The sequence below is a fragment of the Ovis aries genome, chromosome 1 (genome assembly GCF_016772045.2).
Source record: "Ovis aries strain OAR_USU_Benz2616 breed Rambouillet chromosome 1, ARS-UI_Ramb_v3.0, whole genome shotgun sequence".
NCBI classification, from domain to species: Eukaryota; Metazoa; Chordata; class Mammalia; order Artiodactyla; family Bovidae; genus Ovis; species Ovis aries.
In genome coordinates, this window is record NC_056054.1 from 62395733 (window position 1) to 62423210 (window position 27478).

The following is a 27478-nucleotide window of genomic DNA, read 5'->3' on the forward strand; positions in this document are numbered from 1 at the left end:
ATCCCTGGGATTCTCCAGGCAAGAACACTGGAGTGGGTTGCCATTTCCTTCTCCAGTGCATGAAAGTGAAAAGTGAAAGTGAAGTCGCTCAGTAAGTGTCCGACTCTTCACGACCCCATGGACTACAGCCTACCAAGCTCCTCCGTCCATGGAATTTTCCAGGCAAGAGTACTGGAGTGGGTTGCCATTGCCCTCTCCATACAAATCAAAACTTAAGTAAGGGAAAGGTCCTTTACTTGACAAAAACTATTAATCTCTTTATTAAAAAGTCAGTTGAAATAAAAAAGACAAATTTCCCTAATTCTCTTATGATAAATGTAGATTTATAAATTAGATTTACACACAATTAAAAAAAAAACAAAACACTTAGGGACTTTCCTGGCAATTCAGTGATTAAGACTCCATGCTCCCAAAGCAGGTAACATGGGTTTGATCACTGGTTGGGGAACTAAGATCCTGATGCTGTATGGCACAGCTAAAACAAACAAACACAAACAAAAGTTACTTAAAACAAGAAGTGACGCAACTTAAAATTTTTTAAAAATTACTTCATTATGCAAATTTAAACACACTATATGCAAATATAAACACCTTACGCACTTTTTCCATTTAAAAGTACAAAGAAAAGCAAACTGCTTATGTCTTTAAAAAGTAAGCCAGGCTTCTGTTTCTAGCAGTATGGCAGGCTATACCCCTTAAATAGCCTTTCTGATAAAAACAACTGAAGTTCTGGAATCAAAATAGTAAAAAGTATTTGGGTTGTTATATGTCTCATGTCATTTTCTTCTATAACCACTCACCCTCTTTTTCTTTTCCTTCCTCACCTTATTCTTTCATAGAAGAAATCAGGTCATTTATCCTACTGACTTTCCTACATTCTGGATTTGGTTGATTGTTTCCTTGTGTGTGTGTGTGTGTGTGTGTGTGTGTATGTGCATGTGTGAAGTTGCTTCAGGCTTGTCCCTCTCTTTGCAACCCCATGGACTGTAGCCCACCATGCTCGTCTGTCTATGGGATTCTCCAGGCAAGAACACTGGAGTGAGTTGCCATGCCCTCCTCCAGAGGATCTTCCCAACCCAGGGATTGAACCAACCTTTTTGCATCTCCTGCATGGCAGGTGGATTCTTTACTGTCTGAACCTCCAGGGAAGCCCCTCCTTGCATACTAACATTAAATTATTCCTTTATCCTTTGTATTTTTGGCAAATTGATAGTCTATGTAGATATTTCATTAGATTCTTGCTCAATATTTTTTTTTTTTTTTGGATAGGGCTACTTCAGTGGTGGGGCTATCAGTTCAGTTGCTCAGCTGTGTCCGATTCTTTGTGAGCCATGGACTGCAACACACCAGGCTTCCCTGTCTATCACTAACTCCCAGAGCCTGCTCAAACTCATGTCCGTCGAGTCGGTGATGCCATCCAACCATCTCATCCTCTATTGTTCCCTTCTCCTCCTGCCTTCAATCTTTCCCAGCATCAGGGTCTTTTCCAGAGAGTCAGTTCTTTGCATCAGGTGGCCAAAGAATTGGGGCTTCAGTTTCAGCATCAGTCCCTCCATTGAATATTCAGGACTGATTTCCTTTAGGATTGAGTGGTTTGATCTTGCAGTTCAAGGGACTCTCAAGAGTCTTCTCCAATAGCACAGTTCAAAAGCATCGGAAGTGGGGTTACACATCTATTGTATCACATCCCGAAGTACATCATATCCTGACTGTCACATTTTCAGTGATACTAGAATCATAAGAGTGTTCATGTAGTATCAGCCTGATTCCTCCATCATAAAGCTCCCCATCAAGCTTTCATGTAAAGGTTTTTTGTTGTTGTTGTTTCATTCCTTTATCTGTTTTTTCCCCCTGCCTTGAAGCTTGTGGGAACTTAGTTTTCCAACCAGGGGTCAAATCCATACCCTCTGTATTGGAAGCTTTGAGTCCTAACCACTGGACCTCCGGGAAAGTCCCTCATATAAAATTTTACATGCTTTGATGATCATTGCATAGGTCCTTTGTCTTATTAAGGATCTACATTTACTGGGTAGAATTCTAAAAAACTTTTCTCAATCAAGTATTTGGTCTACTTGAAGCAGAGTTCACAAAGAAAAGATAGGCTAAATGCTTTATATTTATCAATGATCACAGTAATGAATTGTTATCCCATCAACTTATAATAATGATCAATATTTTTTTTTTAAAAATCATTATCCACTAATAAGCCAAAGAATAAATCATAATGGAAATGGGAAAACATTTTGAGTTAATAACAAAAATATTCATATCAAAACACAAAGGATTCAGTTAAAGCACTACTTAGAAGGTAGTACTTAAATGCTTACATTAAGAAGAGGAAAGTTTCAAAATAAAGAGACAAGATTTCACTTTGCAATGAAAGGAAAAAAGAACAATAAAAACAAAGAAATTTGAAGGAAGGAAATAAAGGTAGAAACAGGAAAAGAAAAGGAAACATACAAGAGTGAGGGTTCAAAAAGCCAAAACGTAGTTCTTCAAAAAGGTTAATGAAATTGACAGATCTCTAGCAAGAAAATGAAGGCTCCAAAAAACATTATGAATGAAAGGGGGCATAGCTGTAATTGTTGTAGAACTTAAAACAGATATTAAGAAAATATGAATAACTTTATACCCAACATTTAAAAAACTTAGATGAAATAAATAAAATCTCAGAAAACAGAACTCACCAAAATTGGTTCAGAAAAAAATCTCAATAGTCATATAATTATTTCAAAAACAAAATCAGTTGAAAATCTTCCCACAAAGAAATTAAGGCCCACAAGGCCTGAATAGGTAAATTCTATCAAAGTTCAAGTAATGCACAATTAAAGTTTTACTGATTTTAGAGAATAGAAACACAGGAAAATATTCTCTAATACATTTTATATGAGGTTAACATAATTTCAACCAAAGCCAGACAAGGATAACAAGAAAGAAAAGTTGCAGGCCACAGAAACAAATCTTAAACAATTATCAGCAAAGTAAATACAGTGAAGTGAAATGAAAGTTGCTCAGTCATGTGACTCTTTGTGACCCCACAGACTACACAGTCTATGGAATTCTCCAGGCGAGAATATTGGAGTGAGTAGCCTTTCCCTTCTCCAGGGGATCTTCCCCACCCAGGGATTGAGCCCAAGTCTCCTGCACTGCAGGCAGATTCTTTACCAGCTGAGCCACCAGGGAAGCCCAAGAACACTGGAGTGGGTAGCCTATCCCTTCTCCAGGGGATCTTCCCGACCCACGAACTGAACCGGGGTCTCCTGCATCGCAGGTGGATTCTTTACCAACTGAGCTAACAGGGAAGCCCTAAAAAAGAACACTGTAGTAAAAAGAGGATATATCTTGATTAAGTTTGATTTCATCCCAGGGATATAAACTTTGATCATTGATATCAGGAAATCAGTTAATATAATTAACCACATAAATAGATTAAAGAAGAAAATCATATAACCATTGAAGTAGGATGAGAGTTGATCACCTGAAATTCTATTTCCAGCTCTTTACTTTAAAGAAACTTATATATGTACTCAGGAGACACAACAAGACTGTACATAGCAGCACTGAAGACAGTAGAGAAAAACTGAAAAGTACTCAAATATATATCAGCAGTAAAATGAATAAATACATCATGGTGCATTTTTACTATGAAATTCCACACAGCTGTGAAAATGAATGAACTCCAGCTACATGGATCAAGTTAGATCAAAGGCAGAAAAATCACACAAGAGTTCAGATAATATAACCTTAATTATATAAAGTCATAAGAAAAGCAAAACTAAACAACATATAATTTAGGAGTACACATATTGAGGCGAAACTAAAAAAAACACAAGGCAGTGATTAACACAAAATTTAGGACAGGGTACACCTCAAGCTGGGAGGAGAGAAAGTTTGGGACTGGGCCTTCTATGGTCCTGGCAATGTTCTCTTTCATAATCAGATGTTAGGTACTCAGGTGTTCATTATATTATTGGTCTTGAAACTGTACATAAACATTTTATAACTTTTCTTTATATGCCCCATATTTCACAAAAATAAATAAATGAAAGTAGAGGTAAATTGACGTTGTCTATCTAAGAGAAAAAGGATTGAAACACTTTCTACCAGCAGCTGCTTGCCTGACTGACAGATTTCCCAGTGGAACTAGAGTTGGAAGTCGCTTTCCTTCTGTCCATTTCCTGATCAATTATTAATGAAGCTCTGGGTCACAGAAGGAAGGGGACACAGAGCACATGGGAAGTGCTCCAGATTTTGTCTCTTACTCAGCTCTGCACAATCTAAAACCTGAGTGGTGATGGTTGTACAATGTTGTGAATGTAATTAATGCCACTGGAATTATACACTAAAAAATGGTCAGAATAGCACATTTTAGGTTAAATATGTTTTACTACAATTTTAAGGAAGCAAAAAAGTTGAAAAGTAGGAATAGAAGGTAGGACCACACATTAGGTATGAATGAGAGGCCAAGCAGATAAAGATCTTAATATTACAACACTATCTCTGTTTTCAATAACATAACTTTGAGATACTAAGCACTGAATATTACCAAACCAAAGCTTACAGATAGTGTCCAAGGCACGCCTCATTGTTCAGGACTTAATTAGAAGTTATGGGAAAAACAACAGGCTTGAGATGCTATGGAAAGACCTTTGACAAGTGGAAGAGGCTCCTTAGCCTTGCTGTAACAATGAGAGGATTTTAGGGAATCTGTTCTGCTCAGCTGTCGAGGTAACTAAATGGCTGTGAACACAGCTTGTTTTAAATCATTCTTCAAATAGTATCTGTACCTGCTTACAACAAGTTATTTATTCTATGGTTATGTTCTGGTAAAAAAAGTTTTATTGTAACAAAGTGTGGTTTAGACATCTAGCTTATCACAAAAGCCCATTTTCTAAGAGAAATAGGCTGTTGTTCTGTGCTGCTAAAAAGAATGAAAAGTGCCATCAATGGGAGACACAAAGAATATTCTAAGTGGAACTTACTAGGCAGATTCACAGAATGCCTGAGTCGGCCTGGATACAACTGGAGCTGAGAATGCAACGCAGGCCTCTCTGACCCCTTGCTTTGTGTTCTTAGGGCTCAATGGGTGTGCACAACAAACCCCAGAGACAGGGACATCGCCCATGACAGTGGTAGGGCAGGTCATGCAGGGCACAACTCCAAGGGAGAGCTCTTTACAAACCTATGAGAAAAATGGCATCCCCTGAGGCTCAGTGGGCAGGAGGAGAAGGGGACGACAGAGGATGAGATGGCTGGATGGCATCACGGACTCGATGGACGTGAGTCTGAGTGAACTCCAGGAGTTGGTGATGGACAGGGAGGCCTGGCGTGCTGCGATTCATGGGGTCGCAAAGAGTTGGACACGACTGAGCGACTGAACTGAACTGAACTGAGGCTCAGTGACAGTGCCCCCACCCATAGGTATGTGACACCAAGCAAGGAACTAAGCAAAGTTTCCAGAAAAAACTTCCTCCTCCAGGAACATTAACTATATCAAAATGTAAGTTATATGAAACATTTTTATATTAAAATGAAAATGACTATATTTTTTCTATACACATGGAATTTTGATATAAAATTCACATTAGCTAAAATATTAAACTTCCAAGAATCTCCAGGCTTCCAGTGGGGCACATGGGACACATCCCCAGATCTCTGGGGACCAGCCTCTGCTGTTAGGGCTACATCTGTGAAACAGATATTTATTCTTTGACAAGTAGGGGAAAACAAACTCTCATTATCAATTAAAAATTATTACTGATGTCTTGTTGATCAATATAGCTAGTATGACTCTGGAGACCCAGATTTTAGCACATGACTTTACAAAAACAATAATAATATGATCATAAAGAGCTGGAAAAGTTAAATGCTGAAATTACCATTTCTGTAGTAGCTATATTACACCCATTATAAAAACTGATTCCAGTTAGATCAATAATATCAGCTATTTATATTTTGTTGAGTTCTGCTATTATTCATCTGGCATTAAGTCAAGCCAATTTACACTGAAAATTATTTAAATTTATCTTGCCATCTAGGAAGAGAATTATTTTTAAATGACAGATCTTGAATTAAGAATCTTTCAAATACAGACTGGATATACTGTCACGCAATGCAAAACTATGCAACTCTTAAGCTAAAGTTGTGGAAGAACACAGTAGACACAACCTATAAAATGATATATATATACTGATAACATGTAAAATAAGCAACTGTGCACACAAGAGTACTAAAGGTACTTTAATATTCAATAAAAAAAGTATTCAATAATCCAGATATTGAAATGATTATCTTTGAATGAAAGGTCATTTTTTCTTTTCTTTCTTTTGTGCTTCTCTGTATTTTCCAAATCACTCTTACTTTGGTAATTAATAAAAACCTATACTTAAGCAAGGGGATATAGAAAAGGTATTAGAAATATTTTTAGATAGGAAAAAGTAAATACAGCTCTACCTGTGAATAAGACATCTCCACCATCTAAAGTTGCATTTTCATCTTTCATCTCTACTATGTTGAGCTGAAGTTTTTCTAGTGCTTCTTTCATCATGTCAGCCTATTGAAAATAAAATGATTCAGATTAATATTCTTACCATAGAAAACCAGTCATCTAAAACTTCAGATCACTGAATTATGCTCCCACGTGTACACAAACACACACAAGCATACTCTAGTGAAAATATAAAGTGAAAGTGAAGTCGCTCAGTCGTGTCCGACTCTCTGCGACCCCATGGACTGTAGCCTACCAGGCTCCTCCATCCATGGAATTTTCCAGGCAACAGTACTGGAGTGGGTTGCCATTTCCTTCTGCAGGGGATCTTCCTGACCCAGGGATTGAACCTGGGTCTCCCACATTGCAGCCAGACGCTTTACCATCTGAGCCACCAGGGAAGCTCATGAATATATAAGTGCAGTATATATTGAACCAGCCATGATCATTTGCAAGAGAAGAAATTATTTGTTAGAAATTGTCTATTTTGTCCCCTTCTAGTCTAAAATCAAGGCAATATTAAGATCTCTCTCGTTTTTGTCTATTGGAATTGACTACTTAGAGGACATTGTTGTAAGTGTGACTACTTAGGGTACAGGAGTTGAGGAATGTGGGGGACAGAATACTTAACCCAGCTACACTTGCCAGAAAAATACAAGATTTAATTTTAAATTTTAAGTCAGTCAGGAAGAATTGCACACACAGAGTAATATGTGGAAGGAATATCAATGACAATAACCAATAACTTGAAATCTCAGCTCACTGGACTATTACTGTTTTCCATTCAAATGGTTGCTAAAATATCAGAACATCTAAGGCTTCTCTGTAAATCTGAACTATTATTTAAATTTTAACCTAGGTCTCTACAGGTGATTAATAAATACAATAACTGTAATCAAACCAAAGAATACCAGAAAATGAATTTCAGAGACTTTCTATGAGTTCAGGGATCAGTCTAAAGCACAGAGATACTCTGAGGTGGACCAGGGAGCACTTAGAGTTGGGTTTACTTTAATACAAGAGTAAAATATAAGGCATAACAAATGCCCTTTGAAGCTCAAAATTTAAGTCCTTCCAACAGTTCAACAAAACAATTTCAGTACTTCTGAAGGTCTGTATAACTTTTAACATGGTAAAGACATACATTGAGAAGACATGAATAGGGACTAAGGGAAAAACAAGAGATCACGTGATACTGGGAAGAGCAAAAGTTCTTCTGGCAAAAGTTCTCCCAAAATACAGCATGCCCAGTACACATAGTGAATTGTCAATGAAGAGTTTAGGAGACATAAACACAGCAGAGTAAATTCTAAAGTAGTATAAACGTGGACATATTTGACAGCAAGCCTGACATTCATGCAGTCAAAAAAAAAAAAGTAAAGAAAACACAAAATAAAATAAATATATCATCTCATCTTTGTCCTGGAACTCATGTAAAAATTCCACAAACTAGAGTGACTCAAAACAATATAAAATTATTTCCATGGATGAAATGGTCTTCATGTAACAAATACATCTAGTAATTTCTTTTAACAGCAGGTTTCCCTATGTAACAGGAAGTGGACTTGTTGCTATAGCATAAGAAAGAAGCAAACTAATATTTACCATGACTTGTTGGGCTACAGTGAACCCAGGAAAACACACAACTGTTTTCTTCCGGCATCTGCCTCTGTGTCCAAGGAAAATTCACTGAGTTTGGAGAAATAAGAGAACTGAGCTAGTTACCTTTGGTTTCTATTACGAATGCCACTGTTTCCCTTATAAATTAACCTTTCAAAGATTACTAGGAATTCAGCAATAACAAGTATCTTTGATCTGAAAAGTTTACATGTAATATTTCAACTCAGGAACTTTAGTCAATTCTTAATTAAGAGTTTAAAGAGACAGAAGTAGGGAGGCTAATAGATACCAGTTTCAGGAATACTGCACTTTAAAGTCCTATATCTTTCCAATTAAAGTTTTTAGAGGATAAAATGCCTGCGGTTTCTTAAAAGTTAAACAGCTGCACCAACATGAAAAAACTGGCTTTTGTGTAAGGACTTAAAAAAAAAATTCAGTCATATCTACACACACAAAGTCATTAGGATAGGCCCATACCATAAACACAGCTGATGCTATTACTTTCAGAGTTAAGGGTGTGGACAAGTTTAAACATGTTTTAAACATTAAGTAAACAGTTTTGAGAATTGCAGGATGATACAGCATCAGATGGGCAATGCTAACCCCAGTGAAATTTCTGGAGAAGAAAACTAGAGGATCAACTCCATTCAGGACCGCACACTCTTGGCATAATGGTTCCATGAGGCAGACAAACTTGACTGCAAACAAAACCCAGAGTTGCCCTGACACATGGCCCATAGCAAGCCAGTTATTCAGGTAGTTAGAACACTAAATATAATTATAGAAGTGGGAATTTTTGTGGAAAAGGTCCAAACCATGAGCCTTCAAGAAACTGCCCAGTCTATGGTTTCATGGCTGTGTTTAATGTTGACATAATTAAATTTCAAGAGGAAAAAAAAAGACCAAGCAACACCCGCCTTTCACTGAAACAGTAAACTTGCAGAGTGGAAATTAACATTACTCAGGGTGGAGAGAAACTGTCAGAACAAACAGTATTAATTCCAAAGGTTGAGTTGAATGGGTCACTTTAGCCCATGAAATCAGGAATAAAAATGGCAAATTAGAGAAACAAGCTTAATTTTTGATCCTAAAAAATTTACAAGAACTTCTTCCCTTTTCACTCTACATGCATTCTACACGCAATGTTGTGTTGGTTTCTGCCATACAACACAAACCAGCCACCAGTTCAGTTCAGTCGCTCAGTCGTGTCCAACTCTTTGCGACCGCATGAATCGCAGCACGCCAGGCCTCTCTGTCCATCATCAACTCCCGGAGTTCACCCAGATCCATGTCCATTGAGTCGGTGATGCCATCCAACCATCTCATCCTCTGTCGTCCCCTTCTCCTCCTGCCCTCAATCTTTCCCAGCATCAGGGTCTTTTCCAATGAGTCAGCTCTTCATATCAGGTGGCCAAAGTATTGGAGTTCCAGCTTCAGCATCAGTCCTTCCAATGAATATTTAGGACTGATTTCATTTACGATGGACTGGTTGGATCTCCTTGCAGTCCAAGGGACTCTCAAGAGTCTTCTCCAACACCATAGTTCAAAAGCATCAATTCTTCGGCACACAGCTTTCTTTATAGTCCAAATCTCACATCCATACATGACCACTGGAAAAACCACAGCCTTGACTAGATGAACCTTTGTTGACAAAGTAATGTCTCTGCTTTTCAATATGCTGTCTAGGTTGGTCATAACTTTCCTTCCAGGGAGTAAGCGTCTTTTAATACATATATCAACTCCCTCTTGAGTCACCCCCAACTCCCCCCATCTTTTTTTTTTAAGTTTATATTCTTGTTTCTTTTTGCCCCACCTTTTCTCCTCCCACCCTTTGTGACAGATTTCTTTCCTGGCCACAGGGGGTTCGGGCCACACTTGCTGCTTCCGATCATACAAACCACATGTCTTTTAAGAGCTGGTACTATTTGAGGTGGGGCTTCCCAGGTAGCTCAGTGGTAAACAATCTGCCTACCAATGCAGAAGACACAGGAGACACGGATTTGGTCCCTGGGTGGGGAAGATCCCTGGAAGAGGAAATGGCAACTCACTCCAGTTATTCTTGCCCCGCGGACAGAGGAGCCTGGTGTGCTACAGTCCACGGGGTCACAAAGAGACACGACTGAGCACGCACTATTTGAGGTAACTGCCTTTTTCTTTTCTTCTTCCCTCACTCCCTTTCTTTTCTGGAGTATAAATGTTAAAAAATGTAGAGTTCTTGGGTTACACATTCACAGTCACTCCTCACTCCTGGATTATGATCCAGGGCATAGGGTTAAAATCCCAGTTCTGCAATTTACTAGCCAGGTGACTTAAGCTGTTTAACTTTTGAGCCTCAGTTTTCTCATCTAAAATGGGTGGCTAGTCATAATAGTGGCAACTTCCTAGGCTCTTCTTGAGCATTAAATACATGAAAAACAGCATGTGATAATTGCTCAATAATACTAGATATGACTTTGGCTATTTTGATGAAAACCAGTGATAAATTCTTGTATTATGAAACTGACCTCCAAGAGAAAAGCTGTTGCTTTCTCTTACATTTGGATGAGTTTCTTATGTTTTACCAGCTTATGACAAATCCCATCTGTTTTCCGGAGAATTAAAATTAGTCTTTTCTGCAAAGCCAATGTAAAGTCAGGGCACAAACATTGAGGACACATTTAAATGTAAATCAATCCAATTTGATTTCATTCCAGCTCCTGGAAGTTGCCAGGCTATGTGGTAGATTTCTTGTATAATCTCTGCTTTGAAATAGCCCTCTGGAGGTAATACACGAGGTGGGAAGTGGGCTTGTCCTGTAAGATGTTCCACAGCACTCAAAAGAGTGTCAGCCAAGATGGTACAGAATGATTACAGTTATTGAAGACATTACATTTCAAAAGGGTCATCTAAAGAATTTCTGCTCCTTCCTAATGCCTGGCCTTCTTTCCTTACCTTTTCTGTTCTACTCTCTTCTGACTTTCTTTTATGGCTCTCATTTCTGTTCCCTCATTTGTCCTGTCATGTTCACATCATCATCCTGCCTTCTCCTTTCATTCCTTTTGGGTTCTCACGGTGATGGCAAGAAGTGAGGATTTGAATACGGGCTGTATCATTTACTGAGCAAACCCGATGGCTCCGTGGGTAAAGAATCCACCTGTAATGCAGGAGACACAGGAGATGTGGGTTCAATTCCTGGGTCAGGAATATCTCCTGGAGAAGAAATGGCAACCCACTCCAGTATTCTCGCGTGGAACACCCCATGGACAGAGGAGCCTTATGGGCTACAACCCAAAGGGTTGAAAAGAGTTGGCCATGACTAAAAACAAAGCACAGCACTCTATCACTTATTAGCAGTATGACTTGGGATGAGTTAACGTCTCTGAGCCCAAGTTTTCTAATTGGCCAGTGGGATAGTGTGTTCTCTTTAATGGTTATTATGTATGTAACAAATTAATATGCAGAAGGCGCCTAGTTCAGCACCTGACACATTGTGTGCAAAACCAGTAGTTGGTATTGTTATTATTTTGCCCTAAATTAACTTAGTGCTTTGGATTCTGGCTCTCTTTTGAAAAAATAAAAATGAAACATGCAATTTTCATTATGAAATAAAACATTTTGATCTTAACTCTCCTTTTCTTCTTGCAAAATTCCCCCAAAAAACAAAATACCAAAACAAAAAAAACTTTACACATTTTTATTGGCAAGTTGTATTCTAGAATAGTTTGCAACACACCATAATTAGTTGCAATACTCTTTATTTAGAGGCCAACGTTTTCCAGTTAGCCCTATCCAAAGTTGTCTTTGATGCATATTTTCAACAACGTTCATTGGGAATGTTTCCCACCTTCCTTTCGGATGCTGTGACCGTGCTCATGAGGCCTGATGAACCACTCTGTGCTGCGCTCCATTAAGAAGTGCACCTCTGTTTGCCAAGCCACTTTCCTTTAGCTGCCTCTGCTCAATGGGCTGCCAGATGTTCTGACTACAAACGAGGCCCTTGGCATTGGCCTGTCTGCAGCTGACAGGCCTCAGTCACCTGTAGTTCTGGGAGCAGTGCTGTCAACACTGTTAATACTAGGTTTTCAGTGCCCATCCATTTAAATGTTCTGAATCCCTTTGAACTCATCATATTATGGGAACTTTAAAATTATCCTGTCATCCTGGTCTAGCTCTGAAGAACTGAAGAGCAGCAACATAGTTTTGTTGGTAGTGAAACGGTTTCACTTTCGCAACTTGTCACTGACTTTGTTTTGCTGCTCAGTGTTAAGTGTGACTGCTGAGGAAGTCACTCAAGAAGCAGATGTGATGTCTTCAGCTCGTCATGACACAGCTGGCTTGGAGCTTGCATCAAAGCTGTACTGTGTTGTCCCTCGTCACACAAAACCCTCCATGTGTTTATGCCACCTTCATGTTCTTTGTTAATCAGTACATCTTCAGCCACTGTGGCCACCTGAACTAGCATATTTGGGTGATTGTGTAACAATACTTAACATCCGTATCATGCTTTCACATGTATTTTCTCATTTGATCAACATTTCAAGTTCAATAAACACTTAGTGGATGTCAACTTTAAAAAACAAAACAAAACAAAACAGGTTGCAAAGATTAAAAAACCTCACAAAACTATATTCCTTGTCCCCGGGAAGTTAGCTATCCAGTGGGGAAGATGTACCTTATGAATGTATAATGACAGTAAGATGGAATATTTGTTGTGATGCTCAGAATAACTCCAAAAGGTAGGAAGGGTACACAATGATATACCCATTTTACATACGAGTAAACCGAGGCTAAGGGAAGCTGACTGACTTGAGTCAAGCTTCCTGAGCCCATGCCCATGTTCATGTTCATCTGCACTGCACTGCGTGATCATGATTCTACTGAGGTCTTATCATAGAGTGCAGCTCACATTGGAACTGGAGCTCATGCCTTCTTTTTTCCAACTCTGCACATTTAAGTCTACTCTGGGTTCCATGATCTCTTCACATCAGAGATGGATGACATTTCTGTATGTTAGGGCCCTAGGATGCTAAGGTGTGATGTAATAAACAATATGAACAGGATTATAAACCATGGCAGGAATGTTCACCAAGGATGCGAGGATGGCTAGCATTTTAATTGCCACCTTTCAACTTTGGGATGCCTTAGGCTTATTCAGTGGTTTATCCCTTAACTTTTCCACATGTACTAATGAAATTACTAAAGTTAACCAAAACCACCACCACCCACACACAAAATAAGATCAAAAAGGAGTTTAATATACTAAATGATTCAAACTTAAAAATTTCTAAACGGAAACATATTGAGATTCTCTTCTACATTCTAATTTTAGGGCAAAGCTCTTAGGAAGAATTTAGTTAGCAATGATAATAGCAAACATCCATATAGTCTTCCCATGTGCCAGACACTCTACTAAGAACTCATATTGAATTTACCTAACCTTCCTAATCCAATGAAACAAGTAGTAGCAGTGTTTCTGTTTTACAGATGAGAAAGCCAAGGCAAGGCTGTGACTTGCCCAGGGTCTTAGAGCAGCAGAGCTGAAATCTGACCTTAGAGAGCTTTACTCTAAAGTTTGTGTTCTTCTTTCCTATACAATTTGTCACTAACAAAAAGACAATTTAGCTAACCACTGTGCATTTAAGTGAAAACTAATGTTAGAAGTGACTGTGAGAATCTATAATATTCCTAAAAACATGCGCCGTGTGCTTATTTACTCAGTAATGTCCAGCTCTTTGTGACACCATGGACTGTAGCCTGCCAGGCTTCTCTGTCCATGGGAATTCTTCAGGCAAGAATACCAGAGTGGGTTGTCATTCCCTCCTCCAGGGGATCTTCCCAACCCAGGGATCAAACCTAGGTCTCCTGCATTACAGGCAGAACATATATTCACTTAAATCTATTTGTTTTAAAAAAAAACGTGGACTAAGATACTCTGGAGGAGGGCAGGGACAGAGGTACAACTTTCTAGCAATGTGAACTTTGGTTTTGATTTCTAAAGATCCTAAATTTTGCTTTCCTAAGTGTACACCAACTAAGGCTAATGAATTTGAGGAGTCATTACTTCACCCTTCCAATTTCCAGATTAGATTATGAGAAATTAGTTGCAGAAAAATCTTTAAATAGTCAACAACATATTTTAATTACAGTGAGATTACAATAGCATATGGACATGTGAATATACTTCAAACCAATTCAATCAATCTGGAGAGCTTCTGAGAAGGGTTTCTGCCACACTGGGAAGTATGGTAGGCTTCCCATAAGGAATTCCAAGATGGTACCCAAGACAGCCACCCTCTGATGGGTATGCCATGTGTAAACCTCTCCCTTTGAGTTTCAAAAGGACTTGCAAATATGATGAGTTATCACTCCTGTGATTAAGTTACATTTCACAGCACAGGTAAAGATATTTTGCAGATGTAGTTCAGGTCCTTAATCAGCTGACCTGAGTTACTCAAAACAGAGATTATCTTAGATGGGCCAGGTCTAATCAGGTGAACCCTTAAAAGAGGGTTTAAAGGTCAGAGATGGAGGAAGTCAGAAATATGTTCTCTTACTGTTCTGAAAGAAAGCAAACAGCCATGTTGGGAACTGCCTGGTAGGGAGGGGGCCTACCAGGTGGCCTCTAGGAACTGAGAGCAACTCCTAGTTGCTAGCCAGCAAAAACTCAGGGATCTTAGTCCTACAATCCTGAGGAATTGAATTCTGTCAACAGAATTCTGAATTAGCCTAGAAGAAGACCTAAGCTCCAGGTGAGAATACAGTCCAGCTGACAACCTGGTGCACTGTGCCCAGACCTCCAACTTATAAACACTGTGAGATAATAAATGGGTGTTCTTTTAATGCTATGTTTATGATAGCAATAGAAAACTATAGGGAGAACCCCAAATTTTTTAAAAAATGTATTTAAAAAGGCTTTGATCTGAAGCAAAATGTTGAACTAAATGTTCATCTCCGAGTTGTTCAGAATATGGTGTACTAGTACTTAAAATGTTCATAAGAAATTCCCAAGAAAATAATGATTTAAATAAATTTAGGATTCCAGACCCACTAGTTTCCTTAATCCATTATTTTAAAAAAAGATTTACTTATTTATTTTTGGTTGTGCTGGATCTTCACTGCTTTGTGGGTTTTCTCTAGTAGTGGTGAGTGGGTGCTGTTCTCTGGTTGTGGGACGCAGGCTTCTCATTGTGGTGGCTTCTCTTGTTGTGGAGCTTGAACACAGGCTTCAGTAGTTGCAGCTTGTGGGCTCAGTAGTTGGTGCTCCCCGGCTCTGGAGCACAGGCTCAGCAGTTGTGGTGCATGGATTTAATTCCTCTGTGACTTGTGGGATCTTCCCGGATCAGGGATCGAACCTGTGTCTCCTGCATTGGCAGGTAAATTCTTTACCACTGTGCCATCAAGGAAGCTCTCCATTCATTATCTATTATTTACTGAAATCTTATACAATTAAAATTTTAAATGAAGAAAACAAGTTGCAATTCCATTAGAAATCTAATACATCCTTATGTCTTCTTTGGAGAAATGCCTATTTAGTTCTTTGGCCCATTTTTTGATTGGGTCGTTTATTTTTCTGGAGTTGAGCTGCATAAGTTGCTTGTATATTTTTGAGATTAGTTGTTTGTCAGTTGCTTCATTTGCTATTGTTTTCTCCCATTCAGAAGGCTGTCTTTTCACTTTACTTATAGTTTCCTTTGTTGTGCAGAAGCTTTTAATTTTAATTAGATCCCATTTGCTTATTTTTGCTTTTATTTCCAGTATTCTGGGAGGTGGATCATAGAGGATCCTGCTGTAATTTATGTTGGAGAGTTTTTTGCCTATGTTCTCCTCTTGCACTGTTGGTGGGAATGCAATCTAGTACAGCCACTATGGAAAACAGTGTGGAGATTCCTTAAAAAATTGCAAATAGAGCTGCCTTATGACCCAGCAATCCCACTGCTGGGCATACACACCGAGGAAACCAGAATTGAAAGAGACACGTGTACCCCAATGTTCATTGCAGCACTGTTTATAATAGCCAGGACATGGAAACAACCTAGATGTCCATCAGCAGATGGATGGATAAGAAAGCTGTGGTACATATACACAATGGAGTATTACTCAGCCGTTAAAAAGAATACATTTGAATCAGTAATGAGATGGATGAAACTGGAGCCAATTATACAGAGTGAAGTAAGCCAGAAAGAAAAACCCTAATACAGTATACTGATACATATATACGGAATTTAGAAAGATGGTAATGATGACCCTGGATGCGAGACAGCAAAAGAGACACAGATGTATAGAATGGACTTTTGGACTCTGAGGGAGAGGGAGAGGGTGGGATGATTTGGGAAAATGGCATTGAAACATGTATACTATCATGTAAGAAATGAAGTGCCAGTCTATGTTCGATACAGGATACAGGATGCTTGGGGCTGGTGCATGGGGATGATCCAGAGAGATGATATGGGGTGGGAGGTGGGAGTGGGATTCAGGATTGGGAGCTTGTATACACCCGTGGTGGATTCATGTCAATGTGTGGCAAAACCAATACAGTATTGTAAAGTAAAATAAAGTAAAAAAAAAAAAAAAAAGAAATCTAATACACGCTCAAAAAAATTAAAATGATAAAAGTAAATATGTAAATAGCAATACAAAGCAAAACTGTGCCTTGGGCCATTCCAATCTTACTTTGTTTCATTTGTTCAGTAAATATTGAGTGTGTGTTGTGAGCTAGACACCATGATAGACAGTGGTCAGCGGCCATCAAAAATAGGACATGATCCCTGCTATATAGTGCCCTTAGGGTAATACACATTAAAGAGTTACACATTATGACGAGGAATATTGGAGAAAACAAGAGTGTGCTTTGAGAAATAAGCAGGGTACATGATTCAGTAGGTCCAGGAAGGTCACTCTGAGGAAGTAACATTTAAGCTAAGAAATCAAAATCATAACAGCAATCTGTTACTGCTGGAGGGTCATCTGGAATTCTTTAGAAACAGAAAGGTTTCTGGATGATCCTCAGATTATAAACAGCTCAACTTCATCTTATGAAAAATTAAGGAAAGGCTTACTGTGTTAGGAAAATGGTCGGTAGAACTGAAAATTACTGAATACATTAAAATCTTCAAAACTTATCAGTCAAATGAACGTCATTAGTCCTGTGATTATTCCAGGACCTCATAATATTTATAGGGTGCATGTGTGTGAAAGTTTTACAACCACCTAGTTCATGTCTCTCTTACTGAACCTTTGTAATACTATTATTAAATATCCATTGCATTTTTCCATTGATTTCTTAGATTTCTAAACTTACTGGTTTATTTCCAATGACAAATTCTAAAAATTAACCAGGATATTTAACATCTTGGTTTCCATATTTGTAAGATGAGAGGGCAGAGCTTAAGAATGAGATCATTTCCAGCTCGAGATTTCTAACAGTTGTAGTCTCAAAACAATTTTTGGCATTCATAAATGTGACTCTAACTGTAATTCCATTTATCCCCTAGAGAGTTTACTGAAAACACCCCAGATGGTTATTTATGAGTAAAGTATTCTAGTATTTAACCAAATTTAATCAGAAGCAAGAGTCTGGGGACTTCCCTGGAGATCCAGTATTCAGGAGTCCAAGTTCCCACTGCAGGGGCAAGGTTCCATCCTGGTCGGGGAACTAAGAGCTCACAAGCTGAGAAGCCAAGAAGAAAGGTACGAAGCTGGGTATATGGATGCAGGGGAAAGATAAGACTGACCCAAAAGTGAATTAAAAGATCCTAGGATAGGAACCTCAAAATCATAGCAATCTTTTATGGTGAATGGAAGGATTCTGCTGCAGTGGGAAAAACTGTACCTAGAAAATAAGGTATATATGTGTGTCTTAATGCTAACTTTTGATACTTATATTTTATTATTATTTTTTTTAGTAACCCAAAGTACTGTTTTTTACCTGCCAACAGGGAGAATAATTATACTGTGTAGAATAATGCCTTTCCTGTATAAAGACAGATGTCAGGCCTTGCTTTGCTGCTAACTTCTGTGTGCTTATAAAGTATAGGAGATTTCATCAACTTTGGGTTCATTCCTACCCAATCCCCAGGAACAATCATGACCTGAAAAAGGAGGATTTAACAAGCTCCAGGTCAATGCTCTGGGATGTAGTATTAACTCTTTCTTTATGCTTTGTCCCATTTAAGACTATATACCTAGGTACTGCTTTTTGATTCTTTTCCCTGGAGTCTTGTTCTAGTAACTTACCCAAGTCTCTCCCTATGAGTAGAGTCTTTCTATATGTTCTTTCTAAAAATCTGAGGTTTGGTCCTACAAGCCAGCATTGTAGATGGGCTTCCCAGGTGCTCACTACACGCAAGTGATCCTTGTCATCTCTCTCCTAAACACAGAATGAGTATCATCAAGGTCTGAGAAATCTCTTTCTTAACTACTCATAACTCTGGCACTCTTATGATTTAAATGCCACAGACTTAACTTTCATCATTAAGTAAAATTTATTGAGCTCTTTCTAAGCCCCAGGCATTGCGGTAGGTGGTTTTACATGGATTGTCACAGTTAATTATGCCGCATCCCTTCAGGTATCTCCTAGCCTAAGTCAGTCATGGCAGTTCCATCCCTCTTAGGAGGACTGGTGCAAATGACCTACTTTTAGCCACGGAGGAGAAGTCTGTTGAGTTTCTGGAGACACAGAAAGAAACATAATCCCATTTCTTTCTGTATGGTACATTGTCCTGTATGGTACCTGGAACTGGACTGGTTTGACAACATGATATCACCTAGCATGACAGGACAGAGCGACAGAAAGAGCCTGATCCTTGATGACATTGTGAGCTGATGAAGGCACCAGTCCCGGAACCCTGGAGTTCTGATACATTAGATTCTTCATTTCCTTAATTTGATTTAAGTTTTCTCTTAGCTGCAGCTAAAAGAAACTCATTTACTTATGTAACAAAATTGATAAGCAGTAGCTAGAGTCCATAACAAGACAAAACTACTAAAACTCATTAAATTCTGATGTAGAAACAACTAGTAATGGAAGATTTTTCTCTCTCTAGGACTACGCCATGACTTGTTATTCAACAAAGGACACAATATGTAAGATGCTGTTTTAACTGATAGTACCCACTATCTTGGCTGATAAGCATGTTGATCAAATGTCACTTATCACATGAAGACCACTCTGCTCATGGAAAACAGAAGATTATAAATAATTTGTAAAGTGAAAAGTACCCCAGGAAGTATTACATTGCCTTAATCTGTAGATAAAGCACAATAGTTATAGCTCCATATATCAGAGTTGGAAGTCAATGTTCAGCACTCTGATCTCTGAACCAGGACTTAGAACTGGAGGAATGTGAATAGGCAGGTTAGATATAAAAACAGAAAGAAACCCAGTGGGGTCAGAGTACACAGGATAAACAAAAATAGCTCTGAAGAAAACTGGGCAAGTTTTCTCTCCTGTCATTATCTGGAGAGAACGTGAAGACATAGCAGCAAAGTTCTAGATTTTCAAAGGCCCATGCATTAAGATATCACAGCAAGACAGTTTTGGGGAAGAAGGCTGGAAATGTGTAGTTTTTAAATGAAAAGCAAAGCAGGAGCTCTTGCTGGTCTTGTCACTCTTTTGATATAATGTACTTATTCAAGTGGTCCATTTCCTTGTTGATGATAATGACACAGTACGTGTATTGAATTTCTAAGAGGCACTGATACTCTGTCTGCAGAGAATAAATAAAAATATGATTTATCACCAAATACCAAAGGGAAATAAGTGTCAGCTGCCAAAGGGCCTGCAAGATTTAGTATGTTAAAAACTAGAGAACTGACAAGTTTCTAAAATTTTAAACTAATTTTCCCGAAAGTTGAGAAGCATAAAAATTTGCTGGGCACACCATCCAAAATAAGCACCAGACATCAAACCTGAAGTGCCCATAATTTTCTATGAATTCAGAGAAGTTGCATGTTGCCATTTATAAAGGCAAACAGACTGAAAGTATGAGAAATATTTTGTATGTCCAGTACACAATTCATACATTGTAGGTACTAAGCTGCCTGAGAAGCCTGCCAGCAGACCCCTGCTCCCGCCCCAGCTGCAAGCCCTGGCTGCATTAGATATGCCTTCTGTATGTTCCCATGTTACTCGGGGCATTCTACTAACGAAAGATCTGGCCCCAATAGACCCTCTATATGTTCAATGAAAGAACAGCTGAACAACTTTGATAGTTATAGTAGACATGGCTTCTAGAAATATTATAACACATTTATGCATAAGTTTAAAATATCCACTTTGTTTAACCAAGGCACAGTTGCAAGGTGGGGTAACTTCTTCTAGACAACCCTCACTCTTAAAGGTAAGCAGAGTCATCTTTATTTCTAAAGACCCCCAAGTGAAGACACTACCCCTTGGTCTATTTGTCACAGTAATCATTAACTCTTCTCTTTACCTTCTCCAATAAATTGATTCATTTATTGGGTCATTCAACAAGTACCTATTCAACATTTTTAAACACATCTGGAACTATTCTAGGCCCTGGAAACACATCAGTGAAAAGATAAAATCCTTGTGTGTATTCTGGCAGGGATATGGAGGGATCAACAAGAAATAACAAACAGAAAAATATTAGGTAGAGGTAGACACTATGCAGAGATTTAATTCTCTGGATATGATGTATAAAATAAGTGGTAGTTACTGTAGATTGGGAGGCTAAAAACACCTTTCTGAAAATGTGACATGCATACTGACATCTAAATGACCTCAAGGGCCAACAGGGAGAAGAATGTTCCAACAAAAAGCAATGCAAAGGCCCTTAGGTAGGAGCAAGTGTGACTTGTTCAAGAAACAGAACAGACTGAAAGATAGTCAGTGTGGGACGATGAATAGGGCAAGTATTATGAGCTGAAGTGGCTCCCTCCCAAATTCTTGTGTTGAAGTCCTAATATCAGAATATGACTCTTTAAACACAGGGCCTAATTAAGTTAAACTGATTGGGGCTTACTAGGGTGAGCCATAATCAAATATGACTGGCGTCCTTACACGAAGAGGAAATTAGAGCACAGACAGATACAGAGGGGGGATGTGATGAAGATACAGAGGGGGGATGTGATGAAGACACAGGAAAAAGGTGGCCACTTGCTTGTCAAGGAGAAGTCAACCCTGCTCATACCATAATTTCAGACTCTAGCCTGCAAGTTTGTGAGAAAATGTGGTGGTGGTGGTTTAGTCACTAAGTCGTGTCTGACTCTTGTGACCCCATGGACTGTAGCCCACCAGGCTCCTCTGTCCATGAGATTTTCCAGGCAAGAATACTGGAGTGGGTTGCCATTTCTTTCTGCAGGGGATCATCCTGACCTAGGAATTGATCCTGTGTCTCCTGTATTGCAAGCAGATTCTTTACTAATAAATTTCTGTTATTTATACCACCTGGTCTATGGTACTTTGCTATGGTATCTCTAGAAAATAAATGCAGGAAGGTATTAGATATGCAGCAAAGGGATTTAGGATGGGGACAGATCATATAGAACTTAGTAACCCAGCAAAAAGGATTGGAATTTTAAGTGTTATCAGAAGCCACTAGAAATTTGAGGGAGGGAGTGACATGGTTTCATTTACAAAGGTAATTCTGGCTAGCTGCTTTGTGGAAAATGGACTGCAAGGCGAGATGATACAGGGAAATTAGTTAAGAGACCATTGCAGTAGACCAAGTGAAAGATAATGGTGGTTTGAACAAGGGTGATGATAGTGAAGAAAAAGAATAGTGGCTGGATTGGAGATGTGTTTTTAAGGAGAGCTGACAAGACTTGCTGGTGGATTAGATGTGGGGGTGAAGGAAAGGAAAGAGTCAAGAATGATTCAGATTTTGGTCTTGATCAACTGGGTAAATGGTGGTAACAATTTTTATATAGAGGAAACTAGAGACCAAAGGCAAGTTTGGGAGAAAATTCAAGCTTTGTTTTGGCCATGTTGAAATTAAAATGCCTTCTAGATATTCAAATAGAGAGGACAGCACATTTGAATATATTAATCTAGACTTCTGCAGAGTAGTCGGAACTGGAAATAAGACTTGAAGTCAATGACATAAAATCTAAAACTAAGGAACATGAGAACTCTATCTCAAACTCCATCCTGCAGGAAATGAGGTGACAATTCCTCCTAACAACAGTATTCCAAGAAAGAGACTCCAAGAGATATTTAGATCCATTGCTGTTACAAGGTATGGTAGCTATTTGCAGCAATAGTTAGGAAAACCTCCTTCTGGCAGCAAAGCCCTGCTTTATGCATATTCATTATGATTACACAGTACCAGGATTAAAGATATGGAAACACATAAATGGATTGCAATGAACTTTCCAGATGTAGTAGGTATGTAAAGTCTTCAAGCGCTACTTCTTCTCAGTCGCCTGTCCATTTTCTTGTTAAATTCAATTTTGTGGAAGCTACACAACACAGTAGTAATATATGACTTTATTCATTCAGAAACCTTCAATTTTGAAATTATGATCACTTGAACAGACAAGGCAAAGTTCATTAAGCAAATAAATAGAGTATACAAGGCTATAAGAAGAACAACTTTCAAACATGGTTTAGATGAGTCAGTCTACACTCTATTTGCACTATAGCACCATGGGCTGAATAAATGCTACTGTGCCAATTATAATACATTTTTATTCCCTTATTCAAGTAGGTTTGCTAAAATTCTTTCTTGATTGAGAGAAACCTTTCATTAGTAGGTATGCAATGATTGCTGTATGTGCTAAAAATCAGTAAGGCTGCATTTTCTTTAAAAAATACTGTACTTACTAATTGTTTTAACCAATTGAAACAAGCTGTCTTCACAGTTGGTGCAAGTTGGTGCTTTTTTGACTGCAGCACACTGCCCGGTGTTTGAACACAATATGCAGGATGGTTTTTGGAATGCTAGTTTTTTTTTCCCCTTCTGACTCTTGATTGTGTGTGTGTGTGTGTGTGTGTGTGTGTGTGTGTGTGTGTGTGTTGTGATTTCAGCCTTCATTAAAGATGGCTGTGACAGGCTCCAGCAGGGATAACAGAGGAGATACTAATTCATTCTAAGAAGAGGCCTTTGGATTCTAGGCTATAGTGTGGCAAATATTCACCCTTTATCATATGTTCAAACATTTGCTTCTTTTGGAACCTATTTAAAGCATATAAGTGAAAAGCCATCAGCTGAGTATTTGTATGCTTATGGATATCAAGTAAAGGTTTATTTCCAACAGTAGTTGTATGAAATGGCTAGCTTCAAGAAATTGTTCTTGTTTTTGACAGTTGTCCACATTCTAACATGACGGTAATAAAAATAGTGAGTAATTTCTCTTCTCTGTTATCAAATCTGGGCATCCTTAGCTGGACTGAGACTGGAACAGTCTGATAATATTTTCCTAACAGAAACATTCCAGTCAATGTTTTACCAAGGAAAACTAATTATTGTCTAGCTAATGAGTTTTGCCTTTTCCAAATTGCTTTAGAAAAATATGGTAATCTTCTTGCTCTTACAGTTTTTCTCCCTTTCCCTCTCAAAGGTTTATTTCTGCTTCTAGTTTGTCACTAAGTATTAACTAAAATAAAACATTCATTTGAGGAATAGCTACTAGTTCCTTCTCTAACAGAAGGGACTTGGTTTTGAGTAATTCTCAAAGTACAATAACCTTAATACCATCTAGATTCTCTTCTTATGAGGCAAAGCATGATGAAATTATATTCTCAGAAATGCCATTGCCCCTATTTATTGTTTTTTTCCTTGAACTGGAGCTGAGCTGGCAAGGTTCCATTGTCTCTCAACTAGATTTATTATGGATCAGATGCATTCCATTTCACAACAGGAATGTGCTCATTATAAAATGTACAAAGCTTATAGTCTAACAAAGCATACACTTTGTTAGCCAAAAACCACTCTAACAGGGGGAATAGTTTGTAGAGTGTTCAGATGTATCTGAACTAAATTTAATATCACAGAAGCTGATGCTCAAATCTTGAAATAAATCTCTGTAAACACAGCAATGTTTATGCTTTCAAAACTAAACTGAATGCATTTTAGATCTATGCAAATATACTCCCTTAGTATTTATTACTGACATTGTATAGTTAGCCAGGTTTTCTTATTGCTTCTGTTTCTTTCCGACAGTACCTCAGAGCCTTGAAAAGTAGATTAACTCTTTCAGGTCTTCAGAGCACAGTTCAACTTATTGCCTCATCAGTGATCAATGTTATTGAGTATTTGTGCAATGAACTGAAGAGCATCCTTATAAATAACCAGGGAAAAATTAAAAGATTCTTTAAGAACAAGAAGAATGTGGATAAATTTAGCAGTTAAAAGACTAGGTGAAAACTAGATTAAAACAATTTTTAGAAGTATGATTGTCAATAAAGACTTAAAAATGTGCAAAAATGAAAGAGCTATGATTGGTAAATAATGGTTGTTGCATCACTAGTAGAAGAAGCTGAGGAATACTTAAACATTTAAAACTTAATCTACTATAAACAACTATAGTAACCATTGCCCATTCTGGCTCCCAAAGCAAATAGATTCAAATGCATTTTTTCTATTATTCTAAACACCTCAAATTAATGTGACTCTAGCTAAGGAAGAGTGAGCTGTTAGTAGCTATCTTGCCGGAGTCTTTTTGGCTTGGGATATCAGCCCCTGGTTCATCTGTGGCTCACTCCATCCAGGTTCTCACTTTTAGGGTCTTCTTGCTTCTCTGGGATATCCCTCCACACAGAACTTGAAGAAGACCCAGCATAGCTTTTGCTCCTGCATGACCCATGTCTAGCCCATGCAAACACTTCCACAAACTCTGGCAGTGCAATTATGACCAACACAGTAGCACTCTTTGGGTTCCACATCTAAACAATTTGTTGCCCAGTTTCTAGCTCTCAAGATCACCTAGACTTTGGTCCATGGCATTTTCCTACCTGTAGGGAATATATATCAACTCTCTGAGGGGTCTCTTTAAAGCCTAATCTCTATAGATAAAGTGAAAAAGGTAGCACATCCTATTCCACACATTCAATGTACAAAAATTAGAAAGTACAGATTCAGTTCAGTTCAAATTCAGTAACTCAGTTGTGTCCGACTCTTAGCGACCCCATGAACTGCAGCATGCCAGGCCTCCCTGTCCATCACCATCTCCCAGACTTCACGGAAACCCATGTCCACTGAGTCAGTGATGCCATCCAACCATCTCATCCTCTGTGGTCTCCTTCTCCTCCTGCCCTCAATCTTTCCCAGCATCAGGGTCTTTTCCAGTGAGTCAACTCTTTGTATCAGGTGGCCAAAGTCTTGGAGTTTCAGCTTCAACATCAGTCCTTCCAATGAACACCCAGGACTGATCTCCTTTAGAATGAACTGGTTGGATCTCCTTGCAGTCTAAGGGACTCTCAAGAGTCTTCTCCAACACCACAGTTCAAAAGCATCAATTCTTCGGCACTCAGCTTTCTTCACAGTCCAACTCTCACATCCATACATGACTACTGGAAAAACCATAGCCTTGACTAGATGGACCTTTGTTGGCAAAGTAATGTCTCTGCTTTTGAATATGCTGTCTAGGTTGGTCATAACTTTCCTTCAGAAAGTACAGATAAGTAAAAATTAAACCATTAAAAATCTTTTTAACCCCAAAACTGTGCATTGACATCACTGTTAATAATTTGGCACACAAACTCCCAGAATTTCCTATTAAATATATTTATGAGAAGAAATTTTTGCTCATCTATAAAATTATACTATAAGTGCACACATCCCATATTTAAATAAAACATGGGGCATTATTATAAGGTAACTTTAAAATACATTCACACTTTAAACTGAGATTGCTTTAAAGTGGACTTACTGAAAAGCTCTCTTCTGAAAACAGTCTTTTGTTCTTAGGTAATTCCAAATATAATAAATAAAGCTCCTTGTATTGAATTTCAGACTACTTCAAAACTTAACCCTAAGCAAAGATTAAGATTATTATGGTGATAAGAAAATTTGCCTTTTTATACAATTCATGGGATTCTCACGGCAACAGTCGACTCATTGGAAAAGACCCTGAGACTGGGAAATATACAAGGCAGAAGGAGAAGAGGGTGACAGAGGATGAGATGGTAGCATGGCATCACTGAGTCAATGGATATGAACTTGGGCAAACTCCGGGAGATGGTGAGGGACGGGGAGGCCTGCCGTACGTACTGCAGTCCATGGGGTTGCAGAGAGTCAGACACAACTTGGTGACTAACCAACATCAACAAAAGATAATTTGAGAGCAACTTTATAAAACATTTAAAGAAATGCTTCAGGATCAATTAGGATATATGCTAAAATTAGAGGATAAGTTATGTCACAATTTGCTGTGTAGTTCTTTGAATTAATCAGATTAATCAGATAAGAGAAATAAAAAAATAGAAATATTTATCTGCCCCAAAATAATTTGTTCTGAGGCATCAGTAAAGAGTTTCTTCTGTGATGATACAAAGCTTAAGTTTTTGAACCACATGCTGATTCAAGAATTCCACACTCAAAATGATTGATTATTAAATGCTGGACGTAGAGAGGTCCTCTGTTCCTTGTGGGTACATAGAACACACCCAGAATGCACTTGGTGAATCCAATTCCTCATTATCTTGAAGACACTTGATAGCCTATGATATCTGATGAAGCTGCCAACTCCTTGTCTGCTCTGACTACATGCCATGTACCCCATTTTATGACTAAACAGGATTTAAAATTCATGAAGGTTGTTGAAAGCTCAACTGTCACATTCAACTCATTCCAAAGTGTATGGGAAAAAGAGCAGAGCAGACATTTCAACTGAAGCCATTATTGTGCCTGAATAAACATATTCCATTAAATTGCTAATAAACCTACTAGATGTTGATCACATCAGCCATATAGTTGCATTCTTTTCCTTTATACCAACTCCCCCAATTTCTTCTGTGCAGCATTACTCTTTCTGTGTCCTTTATTCCAAGGTTGCTGTGCATTCAAAGCACTTATTCAGTAAGTTTGTAATCCAGTTTAGTATGCTGTTAACAGAATTCTTTAAAGAAGATCATGGAAAAGGAAAATCAAACTTATTTTTGGATCAGTGACCAATTTTAAAGGAAACACATACTAAACCAGTTTAAAGGAAAAGGTCAGGATCCATGAGGTATTAAGGAAAAAGAAAAGAAAAAACATTCATTTCCACAATTTTCCGACATTCCTTAAAAATAAAAACAAGCTTAAGTATGGAATGGCAGGGTCCTACTTCCCCTATGCTAATGGTGGTGAACAGTACTGCCTTTCATAGGAAACTAGAAAGCAAAGGTTTTCCCTCAACACCAGGGAAGTTTTGGCTTCTCTTCCCTTCATTTATTCTGGGGTGCAAATTAAACCCTATAAATCTTGAGTTAGTCTCTCAAAACAAATA

The 27478-nt window shown here is 38.3% G+C and overlaps 1 protein-coding gene across 1 annotated transcript in view; it reads right to left on the reverse strand.

Annotated features, from left to right (window-relative positions):
- Positions 1–27478, reverse strand: part of DDAH1 (dimethylarginine dimethylaminohydrolase 1) — a 147297-nt gene that overhangs the window by 38253 nt on the left and 81566 nt on the right. Inside the window, exon 2 of the mRNA XM_004002150.5 lies at positions 6454–6553. Coding sequence (XP_004002199.3) covers positions 6454–6553 — 100 coding nt within the window. The remainder of the gene's footprint in view (positions 1–6453; positions 6554–27478) is intronic.